This window comes from Salvelinus fontinalis, chromosome 13, assembly GCF_029448725.1.
Source record: "Salvelinus fontinalis isolate EN_2023a chromosome 13, ASM2944872v1, whole genome shotgun sequence".
Classification (NCBI taxonomy): domain Eukaryota; kingdom Metazoa; phylum Chordata; class Actinopteri; order Salmoniformes; family Salmonidae; genus Salvelinus; species Salvelinus fontinalis.
Genome location: NC_074677.1, coordinates 3,955,832 through 3,977,418, shown reverse-complemented (window position 1 = coordinate 3,977,418; position 21,587 = coordinate 3,955,832). Strand labels below are relative to the sequence as shown.

General features: G+C 41.7%; 1 protein-coding gene across 4 annotated transcripts; it reads left to right on the top strand.

Moving 5' to 3' along the window:
- The first annotated feature begins 944 nt into the window (after positions 1-944).
- LOC129867948 (C-terminal-binding protein 1-like) lies at positions 945-21,461 on the top strand. 4 transcript variants are annotated; one of them, XM_055941451.1, is made up of 10 exons: positions 945-1,121; positions 1,886-2,057; positions 9,851-10,005; positions 12,989-13,133; positions 13,268-13,474; positions 13,992-14,206; positions 14,526-14,656; positions 14,795-14,922; positions 15,143-15,263; positions 15,402-21,461. In XM_055941451.1, the coding sequence occupies exons 2-10, from the start codon at positions 2,000-2,002 to the stop codon at positions 15,589-15,591; spliced, it is 1,350 nt and encodes a 449-aa protein (XP_055797426.1). In that variant the 5' UTR covers positions 945-1,121; positions 1,886-1,999; the 3' UTR covers positions 15,592-21,461. The 4 variants fall into 4 exon arrangements, with proteins under 4 accessions (XP_055797426.1, XP_055797427.1, XP_055797428.1 ...); XM_055941452.1 differs by lacking the exon at positions 945-1,121 and adding an exon at positions 1,133-1,249; XM_055941453.1 differs by lacking the exons at positions 945-1,121; positions 1,886-2,057 and adding an exon at positions 4,225-4,343.
- The last annotated feature ends 126 nt before the right edge of the window (positions 21,462-21,587 follow it).

Sequence of the window (21,587 nt, the reverse complement as noted above, 5' to 3'; positions counted from 1 at the left end):
TGTTTTCTTAATATTTCTTATCTCTAGGACTCGTCCTCTGAATATAGAGATGTATAGACATTGATAATGAATGCACTGTGTTTGACAAGTTAAACAAAAACCTAAAAATGGGAGGCAACCACTGAGGGCACATTGTAATATTGTATTATACAGCGATCATTTGTTGAAAACAAGTTATGTGTAAAGATGGTAGCTGACAGACCCGGGGAAGGCCATTGCTGTCTTTTAGAGATGTTTTTTATTGTATGTGTTAAAAAGATGGCGATTTCAAACTCAGTTTGTGTATAAATAAAGTTTATTGGAAATTATTTTACAAGGAAAGGAAACAAAGAGTCTGAGCTTTTTTGAAAAGATTATGGGGAAGGGCTCTTCAACTGCATATGATCTAGTCTTTACCATTTTACGTTTGCTTATTTTAAGCACATTTATATATCATATTCCCTTTGATCTCAAGCATGTATGTCAGTTATCTGTCCTCATCCACCATGAATGAGTGGCCCCCATCCCACTCTCCAGGATGCCCTGCATCTGATGCGCCTCATCCCCAACTAGCACAGTATGGGGGATAGGAAGGCAGGTAGTTTAGCGGTTTAGAGCGTTGGGCTAGTAACTGAAAGGTCGCTGGTTCGAATTCCCTTGCCGACTAGGTGAAACATATGTGCTGTAAATCGTGGATAAGAGCGTCTGCTAAATGACTAAAATGCATAATGCTTTAGCACTGTCCACTCGGCCTCATGTGACTGTCCTCCACTCAGATCACTGGTACTGTAGAGATTATTATTGTGCAATAAAGGGAAGTAGCAGCCTACCTGTGGTTAAGAATACATTATGACCCTTGCCATCTTGAAAGAAACCTCATCAAGCTCAAATGTGGTCCCTGAGAAATCGGGGTCGGATGGTCAGTGTGCAGCCTGGTCTGCAATACCCCCTGTGTTACGTGAAGGCGCCACACTCCACTAACCGTGGTTTATCAAGACTTCTCATTATTTTGTGACACCGACTCGTCCGTCACCTGACTCATCTGAACAAACTGTTTGGATTCATGACGATCCGTTAAGTGGGAAGACGTAAACTCATATTGACCCCCACAAGACCAAGATTAACAGAACCTGCAGTACTTGGTAATGAACCAATAACCTTAGCTAGCTACTTAGTAGTGCTGTGATCTGATCCAACAGCTAACGTTACTGCTCCGTGGTCGTCTTCTTGGTATTCTCTTGAAGCAAAAATAGTTTTACGCCGCCTAAACGTGTGTTGATTTGCTTGTAAATTACCATCAGTGGCGCTAGCTAGTAGTATTAACTAGCTACAGTAGCTGTGTTAGCTTTGTAAAACAGGCCTATTTTCGTGCAACTCTGTATCACGTTTGCGTGATTTTAGAAAAGCTAACTAGCTAGCCATGTTAGCCACACGAATATTGGCTACCGACTTTGAATTAGTAGGCTAGTTACTTTTTTTTTTTTAGCTAACTAGCAACATTTAGCCAGCTAGCTAGCTAACTACTGTGTAAATTGCGTGGGTATTTAGCTAGCTAGCTATAAACTGGCGCTTCAAATTAATTGTTTTTTTTATTTCCTAACTAACGTTAACTAAGAAGCCAGTGCAGTGTGAAAGTTAGGAAAAGAAACGAACGTTAGCTAGCTAGCTCGATAATCGGCTGTGGCGCAAGCTACAGTATTGGCTCTGGCCAGCTGTACTAGCCATTCAAAGTGATGCTAGCTAACGTTAGCTAAAATAGCTAGATAAAAATATGTAATTCCAAATCAACAACTTTATTATCCATACAACTAGTCATGTGGTTACACATTTAGGCATGGTAGCTAGGAAACGTTTAGTAGTTAAGCCAGTCATGTAGATATTAAAACGCTGTTAATTTTATTTACAGGTTTTCACCGGGGCATATAATTGTTCCCTGGGAGGTGTTTGACTCTGACATTTGCCTTGTGTGGCTCAGCTTTGGTCTGATTTGTTTGTGCTTTGGCTGGGGTGAAGAACGCCGATGGCTCTCATGGATAAGCATAAAGTCAAGCGACAGAGGCTTGACCGAATTTGTGAAGGTCAGTATTAACATACTTTTCCCCAATTATAATGTTAGAGACTGACAATGCACGTGTACAAACTTTTGTAGTTAACAGCTGGCTATCTAACGATTCTTGGACATTTTCATATTTTCTCCAATGTAGAATGGGAAATGACTAACATTGGCCCGATGGACCGTAGACATACATAGGTGATGGACACCATACATTTGTGCTTGACTTCATTATGTCAGACAGTGCCATATAGCGCCATACGACCAAAGATATTTATAACTAATCCCCTTCTGTCCCTGATACAATTATGGCTGACCCTGTAAAACAACACATTTCATTGCAACTACCCAGTGTATGTGACAATAACACTTCAAAGTGTTATACTCCTGTCTAATCTGTGTTGGGAAGGGTTGTCAAATAACGGAGTCAATGACAGATCTAATTCCATAAACAGCAAAAGAGGGAGGGTGCCTGTGGACCTACTTACTTCCTGGTGCCTTTGTCAAGTCATTACTGGCAGTTTAGATTACATTGATACTTGTATATTTGTATGCAGTGCATTGCACTGTTTTCCTTGCATCACACACCTGCTTCTAGGACAGTCACACACTGATGAACCACTTACTTGCACCATTGGCTTGAGTTTGGCTCATGCCACTGTCAAACCTTGTGCCTCCATCCCTTCATAATAATAATACGAATAATAATTTATTAAACTTCTATAATGTAGTTGTTATTTCTACGGTTAATGTGCTACCTACAGAGTTTCTACTGATACACCAGTCACTTAAGGGCGCTCACATATGCAGTCAAAATACTGCCGTATTAACACCATGTTATTCATTTCTATGGCTATCCGTTGGTGCCAGTGTTCTCTCGCCGCTGGATAGGTAGAGTGCAAATGGGCATTTAAAAAAATATATATTTCCATGTAACTGAACAGTCCAGTGCCTCTACTTTCAGTGGTGGAACTGTCAGGAATGTGATTTCTGAAAGGCACATTTGTTCCAGTTGCACTTATATACACGCTTAAAGTCATTTGAGTTACCTAGATATAATAAAAGAATAACCATTTGCTCTGTGCTTTGTCCAGTGCCCAGAGGATGCTGGCAGGTAAAGAACTGTGGATTAGGATTTTTAGAATTTTCCCATTTGACTTAATTGAGCTCTCGGTTTATAATTGCGGAACTGGTTGTGATATCAATGTGAATGGCTATTCAGCTCTTCCTGACAGTGATTTGACTGCAAATGTGTAGTGGATGGCTAAACTTGTATTGCGCAGCTCATCTTTCTGAGATTGAAATACAGTTTTTTATTTAATTAGGCAAGTCAGTTAAGAACAAATTCTTATTTTCAATGACTGCCTAGTGGGTTAACTTTGTTCAGGGGCAGAACGACAGATTTTTACCTTGTCAGCTCGGGGATTCGATCTTGCAACCTTTCGGTTACTAGTCCAACGCTCTAACCACTACGGTACCTGCCGCCCCACTGTACTGGTATTGATGATGAATGCATTTGTTTGGTTGTGACGTGTTCGAACCCCAGGTCTGCTGTGGCAGGGATACAGTCTCTGTTACAGTGGTGCAGGTGACTGCTGAGTTTGCTGCGGAGGTCCCACTATAGCCTCATCTTCCATAATGAGCATCCACTGGAATATCCACAGAAATATTTTTTGGGATAGTAGGATTTTTATTTGACAGGGATGATTGTAATCCTGTACTCTTGTTTATTTTAAATGTATAAAAATCATTCAAGGGTTTTAATTAGCTATGTTTTAAAATAATTTTTCCCCACAATAGCTTTTTGCTTTTTATGCACCATTTAATATGAATCTAGTATCAAGTAGCAGCCTATACAGTCAGTTCCTTAGCTACTGTTGACCAGTCAAATCAATGTTGCACGTAGTGGCCTTTTGATCATTTTACAATTTCATTAATTTGTTATATTAGTGAATTAGTACGTGCTTTCTGAATTTGATCTTCTAAAAAGATTTTATTTGAATAGACTGGCCATAATCATTTACATTTTCGTTGTTTTTCCAGCGAGCAATGCACCACACTGGCTCACATTTCTCTTTAAAAAAACAACATGGAAATTGCCTCTACTGCACACTACCCAACCTAGCCTCTCAATGCTAATAAGCTTAGTTTTGGTTGGCTATGGGCTGAATTGTTCCTCACTCTGATTGGAGCAAGGGGTAGGTTGAAGGAGGAGAGAGTTTGCCTGGGATTGTGCCAAGCGAAAGCATTCTGACAGTAACTGTAAGTGGAGAAGGAGAAGAAGAAAGGCTGGTTAACTGCAGCATGCAAGGTTAGGATGATGAATGTCTTCTCTTTTGTTTTCCTACAGCGCGATAGCGAGAGGGAAGGAAGGAAGGAGATGAGGAGGAGGCGTTGTTAGATCGATAGGACAGAGGAGTACAAATCTGTTATTTTGTTTTTTATTATTTAAATAGGTGATTCGCCATCCCGGTGCATTTTTGTCCTTGGTCTTTTATAGTATTGTGTGTGTGAGTGCTCTGGAGCCTGTGTGGCAGGGGGCAGGGTGGGGTACTGCAGCATTATCCCCCACCCCTCCCTGCGAGCTCGCTTACTTACACCCACAGAGTGGCAGGCGGACGGGGGAGAATGAATGAGCGCTGAATGAATAGCATTGTGTGCATGGCCCTGCTGCTGGTCGGACCAGGCTTTCTACTCACACACACACACACACACACACACACACACACACACACACACACACACACACACACACACACGGTCACACAGTCACATGGTCATACACTCTGCCAGACCATATGGTGCATGTGTGTAGCCAGCTCCGCTCTCTTTCCCTGTCGAATGTGCCTTTCTTGTCCTTCCTTAGGTTAATTTGAATTCGTGTCTTCGTCTTTTTGTCCAGAAAGAAGTAGGTCATTTTTGTAGGTATGTTCAACACTCCTTTTTGCTATGCAGTGTGTTTTCTAATTCTGTTCCAATCCCCTGTAAATATTTGTCAGGCTAGCTCCTCATTACTGCTATGTTTGTCATGTTCTGGATCAGATTAGAATGAGCCAAAAAGCAATTTCTTTGTCCATAACTGGTCTTTAAAAAAAAGAAAGATGAATGAAGGAATCTTTTAGGCGACAGAGCACTAAGCTGTACTATATGTGTGTGTATATAGATATATATATATCTATCAAAGGAAGCTATTGACAGTCACAATGAGTTGTGTGGTCTGTGTGTGTGTAGTGCTGTTGCTTTGAGGCTTGAATTCTCATGTTCATCTCTTTTATTAAGTGCCATCAATGTCTCTAGGCTGCTCTATGATTATCCTTAGCTCTGAAGGAATCTTAGGCCCACAAGGACCCTTGTGTGCCTTTTTTTTTTTTTTTTTTTTTAATTGTGAGGGTCATGTGACACTCTTGCTTTAGTTGGTACACTTGCTACACTTTGTATTGTCCGGTTGGGCTACTGTCCATTCACTGTTGCCCAATTTTTTGGTTGTTGGTGTCACTGTCAATACAACACATTAAGATTGAAAAAGTCCACACACACATCAATGTGTTAATTGCTAAACGCATGTAATCTCTCATAGTTCTTGGGGGAGGGTAAACTAACTTGTTTATTTAGGGGGGCTAAGGTAATGTTATCTCTTATGAATGAGCTTGTTCGTTTAGGCTATTTGTGTTTTCAGCCGTCACTACTTGGGACTCTGGCATCAAGATTTTAGAATTGCACTATTGGAGTGGGTTGGCATTCTCTGCCCTTCAAGTAATAATACTGCCCTTCAAGTAATAATAATTTGATGGGTGCTTGTATTTGTGCTGTTTCACACATGCAATAGTACAAGTGGCTCAGCGGTCTAAGGCACTGCATCTCAGTGCTAGAGGTGTCACTACAGACCCTGGTTTGATTTCAGGCTGAGCTTATGGTGAACTTGCAAAGTCTACTCAGACTGGGCTCTTGGTTATAACAGGCGATGAAATTATACAATTTATCAACATCAGTAACTCCTCATACGAAAAAAGATTGCAGTTAGAGTGCAGTATAACTTCAGTATGGTGCAAATACTGCATCCAAAATAATAAAATACATTTTTTCTGCAGTTACAAAATATTTCAGGTTTGAAAGGTTCTGCTCCAATGTAACAAATGTGAACATCTAAGGATCCCGAGTGGCGCAGTGGTCTAAGGCACTGCATCTCAGTGCTAGAGACGTCACTACAGACTCTGGTTCGATCCCGGGCTGTATTCACAACCGGCCGTGATCAGGAGTCCCATAAGGTGGCGCACAATTGACCTAGGGTCGCCGGGGTTAGGGGAGGGTTTGGCTGGGGTAGGCCATTGTAAAAAATAAGAATTTGTTCTTAACTGACTTGCCTAGTTAAATCAATAAAATAAACAACAAAAGAGTCATCAGGTTCTCGGCCATCACGGCAAAATGTATATATATATTTAAAAAAAAACTGATGCAAGGTATAGATGCGGATGAAGAGAACCAGGTGAGGGCTGATTACAACTTCCACACGTGCTATGGGCATGAAAGTGAAGTGGATAGCATTGAACCTGCTCATACAAGAGACTAGTGGCTCTTGCTTGGATTCAACTACATTCGTAAAAAATAAGAATTTGTTCTTAACTGACTTGCCTAGTTAAATCAATAAAATAAACAACAAAAGAGTCATCAGGTTCTCGGCCATCACGGCAAAATGTATATATATATTTAAAAAAAAACTGATGCAAGGTATAGATGCGGATGAAGAGAACCAGGTGAGGGCTGATTACAATTTCCACACGTGCTATGGGCATGAAAGTGAAGTGGATAGCATTGAACCTGCTCATACAAGAGACTAGTGGCTCTTGCTTGGATTCAACTACATTCGTAAACAGAACTGACTTTATAAAAATTCAATAATAGGCACCAGCAGGTTCTTTAGATTGGTAGGGCTGAACAATTAGGTAGTATCATATTGAATGGTACTACAGGTATACTAAAATGTTATAAGTATCATGATGTTTTTGTACCATGGTATTGGTATACCTGTGCAACACTACTATGTTTTTGCCTCTGCTTAGCTCTATTCAGTTTCTTTTTATCCTAAAAAACTATCTAGCCCTTGCCGATGACAAGCATACCCATAACATGATGCAGCCACCACCATGCTTGATACTCAGTCATGTGTTGTTGGATTTGCCCCAAACATAACACTTTGTATTCAGGACATTAAAGTTAATTTCTTTGCCACATTTTTTCAGTTGTGCCTAATTGCAAACAGAATGCTTGTTTTGGAATATGTTTTATTCTGTACATGCTTCCTTTTCTCTCTGTCATTTAGGTTAGTATTGTGTACAATGTTGTTGATCCATCCTCTGTTTTCTCCTATCACAGCCATTAAACTCTAACTGTTTTAAAGTCACCATTGGCCACATGGTGAAATCCATGATCGGTTTCCTTCCTCTCCGGTGACTGAGTTAGGAAGGAGGCCTGTATCTTTGTAGTGACTGAGTATATTTATACACCATCCAAAGTGTAATTTATTAACTTCACTATGCCCAAAGGGATATTCCACATGAGCTTTAAAAAATATAAACATCTACCAATAGGTGCCCTTCTTTGAGGCATTGGGAAAACCTCCCTGATCTTTGTGTTTGAAATTCACTGCTCGAATGAGGGACCTAACAATTATCTGTATATGTGGGGTACAGAGATGAGGTAGTCGTTCAAAAATAACGTTAAACACTATTGTTGCACACAGAGTGAGTCTATGCAAGTTATGTGATTTGATAAGCAATTTTTACTCCTGAACTTATTTAGTCTTGCCATAACAAGGGGGTTGAATACTTATTTAAACTTTTCATTTTAAATTAATTTGTAAAAAAAAAAATCTAAAAACATAATTCCACATTGACATTATGTAATGTATTGTGACTCAATCTCAATGTAATTAATTCAATGTAATTAATTTAAAATTCAGGCTGTATCAAGGGGTGTGAATACTTTCTGAAGACACTGTATCAATATCACATACATACTGCATTGACAACTGTTAATGCAGTATCTATCTCCCAGCTATGAGCCATATCTATCTTTGCTAATTTAGGTTTCTAATTGATGTTTATTTGAGATGTGTGCGCTTTGTGGCGATAGGGCAGACTGTGTATTGTTGCAGAAGGGCAGGGGAAGTTAAGGTTATAATAACTCAAAAGAAGCCTGTGCCTCCAACCCCACCCTTCTGCATTTACATTACATTTTAGTAATTTAGCAGACGCTCTTATCCAGAGCGACTTACAGTAGAGTGCATACATTCTAATACATTTTACATACTGAGACAAGGATATCCCTACTGGCCAAACCCTCCCTAACCCGGACGACGCTATGCCAATTGTGCGTCGCCCCACGGACCTCCCGGTTGCGGCCGGCTGCGACAGAGCCTGGGCGCGAACCCAACCCAGCCTGGGCGCGAACCCAGAGACTCTGGTGGCGCAGCTAGCACTGCGATGCAGTGCCCTAGACCACTGCGCCACCCGGGAGGTCTCCTTCTGCTGGAGGAGTCTGCCCTGTTGTGGGGGCTGGAGGAGTCTGCCCTGTTGTGGGGGCTGGAGGAGTCTGCCCTGTTGGTTGAGGTTGTATTTGTATTTATTATGGATCCCCATTTAGTTCCTGACAAAGCAGCAGCTACTCTTCCTGGGGTCCAGCAAAATTTAAGGCAGTTTATACAATTTTAAAAACATTACAATACTTTCACAGATTTCACCACACATTGTGTGCCCTCAGGACCCTACTCCACCACTACCACATCTACAGTACTATATCCATGTGTGCGTATGTTATCGTGTTTGTGTTACTTCACAGTCCCCACTGTTCCATAAGGTGTATTTCATTTTTTACATTTTTTACCTGGTTCTACAGCTTGTATCAGTTACTTGATGTGGAAAGAGTTCCATGTATTCATGGCTCTATGTAGTACTGTGGCTTCCCATTGTCTATTCTTGACTTGTGGACTGTGAAGAGACCTCTGGTGGTATGTCTTGTTGGGTATGCATGGGTGTTCAACATGTCAGTACCTCTCATAAATACAAGTAGTGATGAAGTCAATCTCTCCTCCACTTTGAGCCAGGAGAGATTGACATGCATATGATTGATATTAGCTCTCTGTGTACATTCAAGGGCCAGCCGTGTTGCCCTGTTCTGAGCCAATTGCAATTTTGCTAAGTCCCTGTTTGTGGCACCTGACCACACGACTGAACAGTAGTCCAGGGGGAGGGTTTGGCCGGGGTAGGCCGTCACGAGATTCCTCCAAAGGTCTCCCAGGACCAGTTGAAAAGATTTATGGAAGTATATATGTAGGCTTTTTAGTGCCAAAAATAAAGGGTTAAAGACACGTAAAAAAATAAACACAAAAAAACCCCACATGTTTCCTGTTCTTATCTCTGTTATAGGACAGACACATCAGAACAAACTTCCTTTATTTTTTTGTGTGGGGGGACTGTTCTATGTAGTGAATCTGTTATTCAGTGTGCTTGTATAGGCTATCACCTTAGCCCACAAGAGTCTAAGCCCTATCTAACTGTCTTTTAATAGGCTATTTGTAATATATTTTTTAATGGTTTTATTTTTTATACTGGAAGTTTGATATAAATGGAAATGTATGACAGTTAGGCCATCTACATGATCACATAGGTCTAACTGTCATACAATTCAATCGGTTAGACCTACTACATGATCACATTGCTCTATCTGATTGATCTGTTAGAAAGGACACAAGTGATACACCCTGGATAAAGATCCAAAGAGTTTTATTTTTAAGTCTTGTCTGTTTTATGTTGATTTGTTTAGGCATTCGCCCCCCGATTTTGAATGGGCCGATGCACCCGCGCCCCCTAGTGGCACTGTTGGATGGTCGCGACTGCACCGTGGAGATGCCTGTCCTGAAGGACGTGGCCACGGTGGCCTTCTGTGATGCCCAGTCCACCCAGGAGATCCACGAGAAGGTACCCAACCTCTAACTATATGGTTCTCCTCTAAGTATCTGTCTGCACTTTTTAGCGAGGGAAATGTCTGCATCGTGAACACGTCTGCTATTTTTGTGGTGGGCTTTATTTCCAACTCGATAGAATTAGGGAAAGTCTCTGCTCTTTTATTGCAATGGTAGAATAAGGATATCGATTGAATAGCCTCTTCTGAACACTCACCAGTGATGGGGGGAAAAGATACATACAGATACAGATATCGTATCGTTTTGACTATCGCAATATTATTTTTGCGCTAGTTGGCTGTACTTGCACCAACACTCCTGTATTTTTCCTTCTGTAGCTTGTTCATCATCTTTTTAAACAGGGAGCCAATTTGTTTTAAGCACTTTATTTCCATGACTGATCAAAACTTGTTTTCTCATGTCTCCCTTGTCCCTCTGCAGCAGACATATAGTGAGTTTGGAACATAAAATCGCAATAAAATCACAGTATCGAATCACACTATACATATGGAATTGAGCACTATACATATGGAATCGAGCACTATACATATGGAATCGAGCACTATACATATGGAATCGAGCACTATACGTATGGAATCGAGCACTGTACGTATGGAATCGAGCACTATACGTATGGAATCGAGCACTATACGTATGGAATCGCGCACTGTACGTATGGAATTGCGCACTGTACGTATGGAATTGCGCACTGTACGTATGGAATCGCGCACTGTACGTATGGAATCGCGCACTGTACGTATGGAATCGCGCACTGTACGTATGGAATCGCGCACTGTACGTATGGAATCGCGCACTGTACGTATGGAATCGCGCACTGTACGTATGGAATCGCGCACTGTACGTATGGAATCGCGCACTGTACGTATGGAATCGCGCACTGTACGTATGGAATCGCGCACTGTACGTATGGAATCGCGCACTGTACGTATGGAATCGCGCACTGTACGTATGGAATCGCGCACTTAGGTTGGTTTTTCAACCACTCCGCAAATTTCTTGTTAACAAACTATTGTTTTGGCAAGTCGGTTAGGACATCTACTTTGTATCACAATTCCAGTGGGTCAGAAGTTTACATACACTAAGTTGACTGTGCCTTTTAAACAGCTTTGAAAATTCAAGAAAGTTATGTCATGGCTTCTGATAGGCTAATTGACAGCATTTGAGTCAATTGGAAGTGTACATGTGGATGTATTTCAAGGCCTACCTTCAAACTCAGTGCCTCTTTGCTTGACATCATGGGAAAATCAAAAGAAATCAGCCAAGACCTCAGAAAAAGAATTGTAGACCTCCACAAGTCTGGTTCATCCTTGGGAGAAATTTCCAAATGCCTGAAGATACTGCGTTCTTCTGTACAAGCAATAGTACGCAAGTATAAACACCATGGGACCATGTAACCGTCATACCGCTCAGGAAGGAGACGCGTTCTGTCTTCTAGAGATGAACGTACTTTGTTGCGAAAAGTGCAAATCAATCCCAGAACAACAGCAAAGGACCTTGTGAAGATGCTGGAGGAAACAGGTATCAAATCAAGTTTATTTTATATAGCCCTTCGTACATCAGCTAATATCTCAAAGTGCTGTACAGAAACCCAGCCTAAAACCCCAAACATCAAGCAATGCAGGTGTAGAAGCACGGTGGCTAGGAAAAACTCCCTAGAAAGGCCAAAACCTAGGAAGAAACCTAGAGAGGAACCAGGCTATGAGGGGTGGCCAGTCCTCTTCTGGCTGTGCCGGGTGGAGATTATAACAGAACATGGCCAAGATGTTCATAAGTGACAAGCATGGTCAAATAATAATCAGGAATAAATGTCAGTTGGCTTTTCATAGCCGATCATTAAGAGTTGAAAACAGCAGGTCTGGGACAGGTAGGGGTTCCATAACCGCAGGCAGAACAGTTGAAACTGGAATAGCAGCAAGGCCAGGTGGACTGGGGACAGCAAGGAGTCATCATGCCCGGTAGTCCTGACGTATGGTCCTAGGGCTCAGGTCCTCCGAGAGAGAGAAAGAAAGAGAGAAGGAGAGAATTAGAGAGAGCCAAGATTTTCAAAATGTTCATAAATGACAAGCATGGTCAAATAATAATCAGGAATAAATGTCAGTCAATGTCGCGCACTCTACATATAGGTACAAAATTATCTATATCCACAGTAAAATGAGTTCTATATCGACATAACCTGAAAGGCCACTCAGCAAGGAAGAAGCCACTGCTCCAAAACCGCCCCCAAAAAATAAGCTATATGGTTTGCAACTGCACATGGGGACAAAGATTGTACTTTTTGGAGAAATGTCCTCTGGTCTGATGAAACAAAAATAGAACTGTTTGGACATAATGACCATCGTTATGTTTGGAGGAAAAAGGGGGAGGCTTGCAAGCCGAAGAACACCATCCCATCCCTGAAGCACGGTGGTGGCAGCATCATGTTGTGGGGGTGCTTTGCTGCAGGAGGGACTGGCGCACTTCACAAAATAGATGGCGTCATGAGGAAGGAAAATTATGTGGATATATTGAAGCAACATCTCAAGACATCAGTCAGGAAGTTAAAGCTTGGTCGCTATTTGGGGCTTCCAAATGGACAATGACCCCAAGCACACTTCCAAACGTTTGACCCAAGTTAAACAATTTAAAGGCAATGCTACCAAATACTAATTGAGTGTGTGTAAACTTCTGACCCACTGGGAATGTGATGAAAGAAATACAAGCTGAAATGAATCATTATTTCTGCTATTATTCTGACATTTCACATTCTTAAAATAAAGTGCTGATCCTAACTGACCTAAGACAGGGCATTTTTACTAGGATTAAATGTCAGGAATTGTGAGAAACTGAGTTTAAATTTATTTGGCTAAGGTGTATGTAAACTTCCGACTTCAACTGTATAGAATCGCGCACTCTACATATAGATTCGGCACCAAAGTATTGTGATGTCCCTGGCAATTCCCAGCCCTGCTTACTCACCCATTCTCTCCCTGGTGCTTCAGGTGCTGAATGAAGCAGTGGGCGCCCTGATGTACCACACCATCACTCTCTCGCGGGACGACCTCGACAAGTTCAAGGGCCTGCGGATCATCGTGCGAATAGGTAGTGGCTTCGACAACGTGGACATCAAGGCCGCGGCTGAACTAGGTTGGCTACTGGATCATTACTTTGCTTCTCCTACCCCTCCAGTCGACCTATTACACCCCTCCAGTCGACCCATCCATCCACCTTAATATATATGAGAACTAACCACTGTCTCCTTTGTGTTCTGTCCCCCTCAGGTATAGCTGTGTGTAATGTGCCTGCCACGTCAGTGGAGGAGACAGCGGACACCTCCATGTGTCTGATCCTGAACCTTTACCGCCGCGTCACCTGGATGCACCAGGCTATGAGAGAGGGCACCAGGGCTTCCAGCGTGGAGCAGATCAGGGAGGTGGCCAGCGGAGCTGCCCGCATCCGGGGAGAGACGCTGGGCATCATTGGCCTGGGTGAGGAGGGAAATGGATCTTGTCTTAGCATGGGCTCTCTGCAAGTGTAGTCACAAAGGACGTGGTATATAGAAAACATTAAGGACACCTGCTCTTTCCATGACATAGACTGACCATGTGAATCCAGGTGAAGCTATGATCCCTGCTCGATGTCACTTGTTAAATCCACTTCAATCAGTGTAGATGAAGGGGAGGAGACGGGTTAAAGAAGGAGGTTTAAGCCTCGAGACAACTGAGACATTGATTGTGTGTGTGTGCCATTCAGAGGGTGAATGGGCAAGACAAAAGATTTAAGTGCCTTTGAAAAGGGTATGGTAGTAGGTGCCAGGCGCACCGGTTTATTTCAAGAACTGCAACGCTGCTGAGTTTTTTTTATAGTAATTATTATGGGTGGCCTCAAGTCATTTCAGTGTATATTTAATGCAAATCATTTTAGTTTTCTCACTTAGTGAGCGGTTCCTCTCTCCGCTATTCCGTCCTCCAGTCTGAGCATACTGTGTCTGTGTTTGTTCCGCAGGGCGAGTGGGCCAGGCTGTAGCGCTGCGTGCCAAGGCCTTTGGCTTCAGTGTGATATTCTACGACCCCTACCTGCCAGACGGAGTGGAACGCTCTCTGGGCCTGCAGAGAATGGCCACCCTGCAGGACCTTCTCATCCACTCTGATTGTGTGTCACTGCACTGCAGCCTCAATGAGCACAACCATCACCTCATCAACGACTTCACCATTAAACAGGTATAACACACACACACACACACACACACACACACACACACACACACACACACACACACACACACACACACACACACACACACACACACACACACACACACACACACACACACACACACAGGTGTGTGCCACCCACAACACCCCCAATTATCAATGATTTCACTTTCACACTCCATGAACATGTCACCCCTCATAACCTCGAGTCTTGAGTGTATCTCCGTTCTCCCCAATAATGAGATCATGTGTTTTGGTTATTGTTGTCTGCATGGCTTGCTTTGCGATATCTATCCCATTCCGTCTGACTGTGATCTCTGTGCAGATGCGCCAGGGGGCATTTTTGGTGAACACGGCACGAGGGGGCCTGGTGGATGAGAAGGCCCTGGCCCAGGCACTGAAAGAGGGAAGGATACGGGGTGCGGCCTTGGACGTACATGAGACAGAGCCCTTCAGGTCAGCTTCCTCCCAGCCTCCTCCTCCTCCAACTTATAGCCCAGCCATTTTAGACTTGAAAACAATAACTGTTTTAAAAGTTGTGATTCTCTGTATAAACTCCACCTTGTACACTCTTAAATCTGTTTATCTCTCCAGCTTCTCTCAGGGCCCACTGAAGGACGCTCCCAATCTGATTTGCACCCCCCACACATCCTGGTACAGTGAGCAGGCGTCCCTTGAAGCTCGGGAGGAGGCAGCTAGAGAAGTGCGCCGGGCCATCACAGGTATTCAGTTATGCAAGCCTCAGGGTGTATGACAGAATATTTATAGGCACAAATACACCAGGCGTGCAGAGTGAACAAATGTCTAGCCATGTGATACTTGGCACAGTGGTCTTTACCATTTTAGTGATATAGTTTGTATTACCGTACAAAGAACCTTTTCAAGAGTTGTCATTGATCATTTGATCAGTTAGCTTCACTGTTGCGATGGTTTTCCCGACAGGCCGCATCCCTGACAGTCTGAAGAACTGTGTGAACAAGGAGTATCTGATGGCAACACCCCAGTGGCCTGGTGTGGACCATGGGGCCGTGCACTCAGAACAGAACGGAGCTGCAGCTTACAGGTACGACTAGACTTAAGCACATGTAGGTAATATATAAATTACATTAAGACAACTCCAGGTTTCGATTTGAATCTGGCTTGTGTTCTATGTCCTTAGAAAGCTGTTGTAATTCTTCTGACTCCACCCCCTGAACGACAGGTTCCCTACTGGTCTAGTGGGAGTGACAGCAGGAGGCCTGACAGGGGCAGGTGCTGCAGTGGAGGGAATTGTTGCAGGAAACCTGGCTATGGCACATGGGATTGCCCCCATGTCCCGACCCCCCCACACCCCATCGCCGGGGCAACCCTCTAAAGCAGAAACAGACAGAGACATGCCAACGGACCAGTAGCCCTCCACCCCACCCCCCCCAACTGTCCCCAATCCCCCTCTTGTCCACAACATTCCGTCGTCACCCTTCATGTTCATTCAAGCTTATAGATACTGGTATTGAGGTCCATTCTGACCTGGCTTTGGTCCCGTCCTACAGAACAGAATCCTTCAGGAGGGACAGAATCCTCGACTCCCTCCACACATCCTGTTTTCTCTCATCCAGAATGCAATAAGTGGATTACTCAAGGAATTTTTTTTCTCCCAGTTTGCTTTTAAACCCCTCTGTGTCTGACGTTCATGTGGCTCAGTGGTTTTGTAAATTAGTCCTTTGTGGAGACCTTTTCCAATATTTTTCCTGTGTTTTTGGCTTTTGTTATCTCTTTTGCTGTTTGACATGCTATAAAGTGAGGCATAAGTCTGGAACGGTATTGAAGATTTTCCCCCCCCCACTACTATTTGTTCACAAACCTTACAAAGGATTTTCTAATGTCGGACTCTACATTTAGTCATCACAATAAAAGTGTGGCTGTGGTTTTTTTAAAACATTTTTATTTTATTTTTTAGCTTTTTGACATAAATTGAATAATATCACATTATATGTCTCTGCTGATAAAACACAGAAATATGTACAGTATATTTCTGTGTCAAGATCACCACATATGGCCAAAAGTTGAGAATGATACAAATATTAATTTTCACAAAGTTTGCCGCTTCAGTGTCTTTAGATATTTTTGTCAAATGTTACTATGGAATACTGAAGTATAATTACAAGCATTTCAAAAGTGTCAAATGCTTTTATTGACAATTACATGAAGTTGATGCAAAGAGTCAATATTTTTAGTGTTGACACATTTTTTTCAAGACCTCTGCAATCCGCCCTGGCATGCTGTCAATTAACTTCTGGGCCACATCCTGGCTGATGGCAGCCCATTCTTGCATAATCAATGCTTGGAGTTTGTCAGAATTTGTGGGTTTTTGTTTGTCCAGCCGCATCTTGAGGATTGACCACAAGTTTTCAATGAGATTATGGTCTGGGGAGTTTCCTGGCCACGAACCCAAAATATCGATATTTTGTTCCCCGAGCAACTTAGTTATCACTTTTGCCTTATGGCAAGGTGCTCCATCATGCTGGAAAAGGCATTGTTCGTCACCAAACTGTTCCTGGATGGTTGGGAGAAGTTGCTCTCGGAGGATGTGTTGGTCCCATTCTTTATTCATGGCTGTGTTCTTAGCCAAAATTGTGAGTGAACACACTCCCTTGGCTGAGAAGCAACCCCACACATGAATGGTCTCAGGATGCTTTACTGTTGGCATTACACAGGACTGATGGTAGCGCTCACCTTGTCTTCTCCGGACAAGCTTTTTTCCTGATGCCCCAAACAATCGGAAAGGGGATTCATCAGAGAAAATGACTTTACCCCAGTCCTCAGCAGTCCAATCCCTGTACATTTTGCAGAATATCAGTCTGTCCCTGATGTTTTTCCTGGAGAGAAGTGGCTTTGCTGCCCTTCTTGAGACCAGGCAATCCTCAAAGTCTTCGCCTCACTGTGCATGCAGATGCACTCACACCTGCCTGTTGCAATTCCTGAGCAAGCTCTGTACTGGTGGTGCCCCGATCCCGCAGCTGAAGAAACTTTAGGAGACGGTCCTGGCGCTTGTTGGACTTTCTTGGGCGCCCTGAAGTTTTCTTCACAACACTTGAACCGCTCTCCTTGAAGTTCTTGATGATCTGATAAACGGTTGATTTAGGTGCAATCTTACTGGCAGCAATATCCTTGCCTGTGAAGCCCTTATGTGCAAAGCAATGATGCGGCACCTGTTTCCTTGCAGGTAACCATGATTGACAGAGGAAGGACAATGATTCCAAGCACCACCCTCCTTTTGAAGCTTCCAGTCTATTATTCGAACTCAATCAGCATGACCGAGTGATCTCCAGCCTTATCCTTGTCAACACTCACACCTATGTTAACGAGAGAATCACTGACATGATGTCAGCTGGTGGCAGGGCTGAAATGCAGTGGAAATGTTTTTGGGGAGGATTCAGTTCATTTGCATGGCAAAGCGGGACTTTGCAATTGATTGCAATTCATCTGATCACTCTTCATAACATTCTGGAGTATATGCAAATTGCCATCATACAAACTGAGGCAGCAGACTTTGTGAAAATTTATATTTGTGTCATTCTCAACTTTTGGCCACAACTGTACACTAGTTGTTTGCTCTTATAACCTTTTTTTTTTTTTTTTTTAATTCTTTTGATTAAATGTGTAGATGTTCTGCACATTGTGGTTGCTAAGATTTGCTTGACGACGGTCTTCATACCTTCCTACTTCTTTTTTTATGTTACCTTTTGGATATGAATAGAACATGAAAACAATATTATCTTTGTCAAGTCCTCAAATTATCTATCCTCTTTAGATACTCCGGTATCACCATTGTCCCCCCCAACAGTGTTTGCTGCCATTGACACTCATTTTAGGGTTTCATCTTGTGTTATTACTGCAGGCGTTGAAACTTATTTTACCCATATGGATTCCACAGTTGCTGTCAATCTCAAATAGACTACAATAATCAGTCTTCAAGGAATTTTTGTATGTCATTCTTAAAGGGAAATTTCAAAATGTTCAACTTCATATTCATCTCCAGGGTTGGGGAGTAATAGAATACATGTAAGGGATTACAAAAAAAGAACATGTCAACTGTAATCCATTACCAGGAAAAATATTCTAATCAGATTAGATACTTTTTGAAGAACTAGATTACCTCGAGGATTACTTTTTATATTCAGAAAGTATGTTTGTAAAAAATTTTTGGGGGGGACACTTCTGTTGTCTCAATGACAACATTGTCAATGACAACATTGTTCCACCTGAGCGAGTCTGACCACAAGTCAGAGACCACTATGATGACACCAAATGTGTTTGATGGATCACGGGAAAAGAGCAGGAATATACTTTTTTTTTTAGGCTACAGTTCAAGCTATGTCTTCCAATGGTGCGACTGCTGTCGGCATCCAAAGATTATCCAATTTGAGTAAACGATGAAAAATGCTCACATGCGTAGTGCGGATTACAGCCTATGGAATAAAAGTGCGTATTTTATTGCGCCATCTAATTCATGCTGATAAAAGATCCATAGGCCTAATGGACACATGCTCAAACTCGCACACTTTTGATAGACTTAAAGGGCCAATCTGTAGTTGCTACATCAGTTATTTTACTTATACATTTTATATATATATATCCATTGATTCTTGAAGAACATAACTTATAAATGCCTCGTGAGCTTAGTTCAACTGTCACACTCCATGAGAACCCAAAATATAAGCTTGTCTTGAATGTTTGTAAACATTCTAAATGTAAACATACTGTGTATCCTCATAACATGGTTAAAACAAGTTTGATATCATGGATGGTCAGTCCTTGCATCCATAGCTTTGTCTATTAATCTGAGACTGGTTACATTTCTCAAGGCCCATCCCTCAGCTTTTTACCAAAACAGAGACAGGGTGACCATTTTGTTATTGTTTCATATGGATTTGCCCTTTAAACAGCTGCATATTGTCAAGATATCATAATGTCACCAACTAAAAGGTAAACAATAGGCCTATAGCAAATGCAGCATATGGCATTCATTTTTCACATGTAAATAGCACTTTTCAGTAGTGCTCAAAACATGCCATTCCATGAGCGCAGCATTTATTTTTCAACTCGAATCAATGAGTCCAATCAGTCCTCCATGACAACAAAATCATAAACAAGAGAGTAGGGCTGGCTAATAAGTCCTATTCTTGAAGCTCAAGGGGTGTAACATTTATTGGAATGACTGGAATTCTGATAGACTTTGTTTTTTAATGTAATGATATAATTTAATCGTATTATTATATGTAGTAGAAAGCAATGGGTTAGAAGAAGCCTACATAACCAACCCATAAAGTAAAATGTAACATCCATATATGGCCAGCTATGTAAACTTTAACAATGATTTATCCTGCAATAGATCTCATCTTCTAATGACTCTTAAGGGGAAAGTAATCTAAAAGTAACTGAATGTAATCAGATTAGGTAATCCAAAGTTACGTTACTGACGATTTGGACAGGTAACTGTAACGGATTACATTTAGAAAGTAACATAATCATCTCCAGACCCACCACAACATCAACATAAGTGAAAATTATGTTTTTCTATGATCTGTAGTAACAAAGACTAGATGTGATTCCAATGACAGCATCGGTGTCCATTGTGTGATTTTTAAATAATTTTGATTATCTACTAATTTCTTTAACCAGGCAAGTCAGTTAAGAACAAATTCTTATTTACAAAGACAGCCTAGGAACAGCAGGTTAACTGCCTTGTTCAGGAGCAGAACGACAGATTTTTACCTTGTCAGCTCGGGGATTTGATCCAACAACCTTTCGGGTACTGGCCCAACACTCCAACCACTAGGCTACCTGCCACCGCTAATTGGTTTATTATGTTATTGGAAACACTTATTTTCCTTTTCTTTTTTTTTTACTACAAACATAGACAAGTGCCATTTTCACATATGTTGGGGTGGTGCTGAAGATGATGAATATGAAGTTGAACATTTTAAATTTAACTTTAAAACACATTTCATCCTAGCAAAACGAGGTCACAACCATAGAAATATTACTAAGGTGGTCGGAGCCCAGTTGATGTTGGTTCAGTGCAAGGCCCTGACCACATGTGGAACACGCTATTCTGGTCGTTTTCAGCTTTTGAGTGTGAACCTGGGGCTTTCTGCTGTGTGGTGATGTGTGTTTGCATCTGTGGCTTGGTCACATGGGTGTTCACAACCCACATTCAGAACATTTGAAGACCGGAAGACAGTGGTTCATTACTAGTATATTAATTAGAAAACTGATTGATTAGATGTGGCTTAATTTCTTAATCTGACAGAATTGATGCTTGGCAGTGAATCCTTGGCAGGGATGTCCAATCTGTTTCCTGACTGTCAAGGTAAGTATAAGAACAGAGGAAGTGGAAAATCGAGTACACTTTTGGTTGTGTATTTAGCATAGCAGTGTGATGTGGATAAGGAAGTCCCTATGTTGTATAAAGTCAGATTAAAATATGCTAGTGGCAAGGCCTTAACACCCCCAACAGTCATTGAAAATCAAGGGAGTTTATAGATATAACACTGAGCCAGGCACAGCTTTAGAGTTGTGCGTGTCACTGGAGAGGGAAAGTGTGTGAGGAGAGTAGGCTATTCAAACAGGCAATTCTGCCTAAGGTGGGCAGCCTCCTATAATTCCTACTTGTAATCGGGTCATTTACAACCGGAAAAGCATTGGAACGAGTTCTGCCATCTTTGGGCACAATGAGCTACAGAATTTCAAATCAACCCCTGCTCATTATGGTACACTCTGGCCAAGTATAGGGAAATACCTTAGTTGATCTCAATGCTTTGTGGTGTTTAAGTTGTCTGGTGGTATGTCTTGCTCCTTGTGGGAATTAATTAGTAATTAGAATCCAAAACATTTTATAGAGATGAGAATGTTACTTGCTTTGATGGAACAATAACAAAATAAATAGTTGTCCTTGCCTGTTTCATCAATCAAGTTTTATCATTGATTTGCTTGTCTTATTGAGAGAGATATCAAATCTTTAGAAATGGAATCAATGTGGTTCAAATGTGATGTGCTCTATGCCTGGATAATTTACATTACAACGTACACAAATGTCATTGTGTGCATTAGGTTATTTTATTTCATGTTTAGATGTCATCTCCATCAGACTGCAAAATGAGGAAAAACCCAATACATTTGTAACTAGGATTTATTCTGAACTTTTTAAATAGAAACACGTATTTGTGATGTTAGCTTCTACAATAAAGTATTTTAATAAAAAATTCCTGTTCCTCCGAAATGTTACAGGCATGGCAATGCATTTTATAATTTTATTTTCATTGGTTTGGTCTCATGATTCATTGACAATGTTAAAAGCTTCACATGCAGTAATTCAAATTGGTTTGTATGAACTTTTGCATTTGAA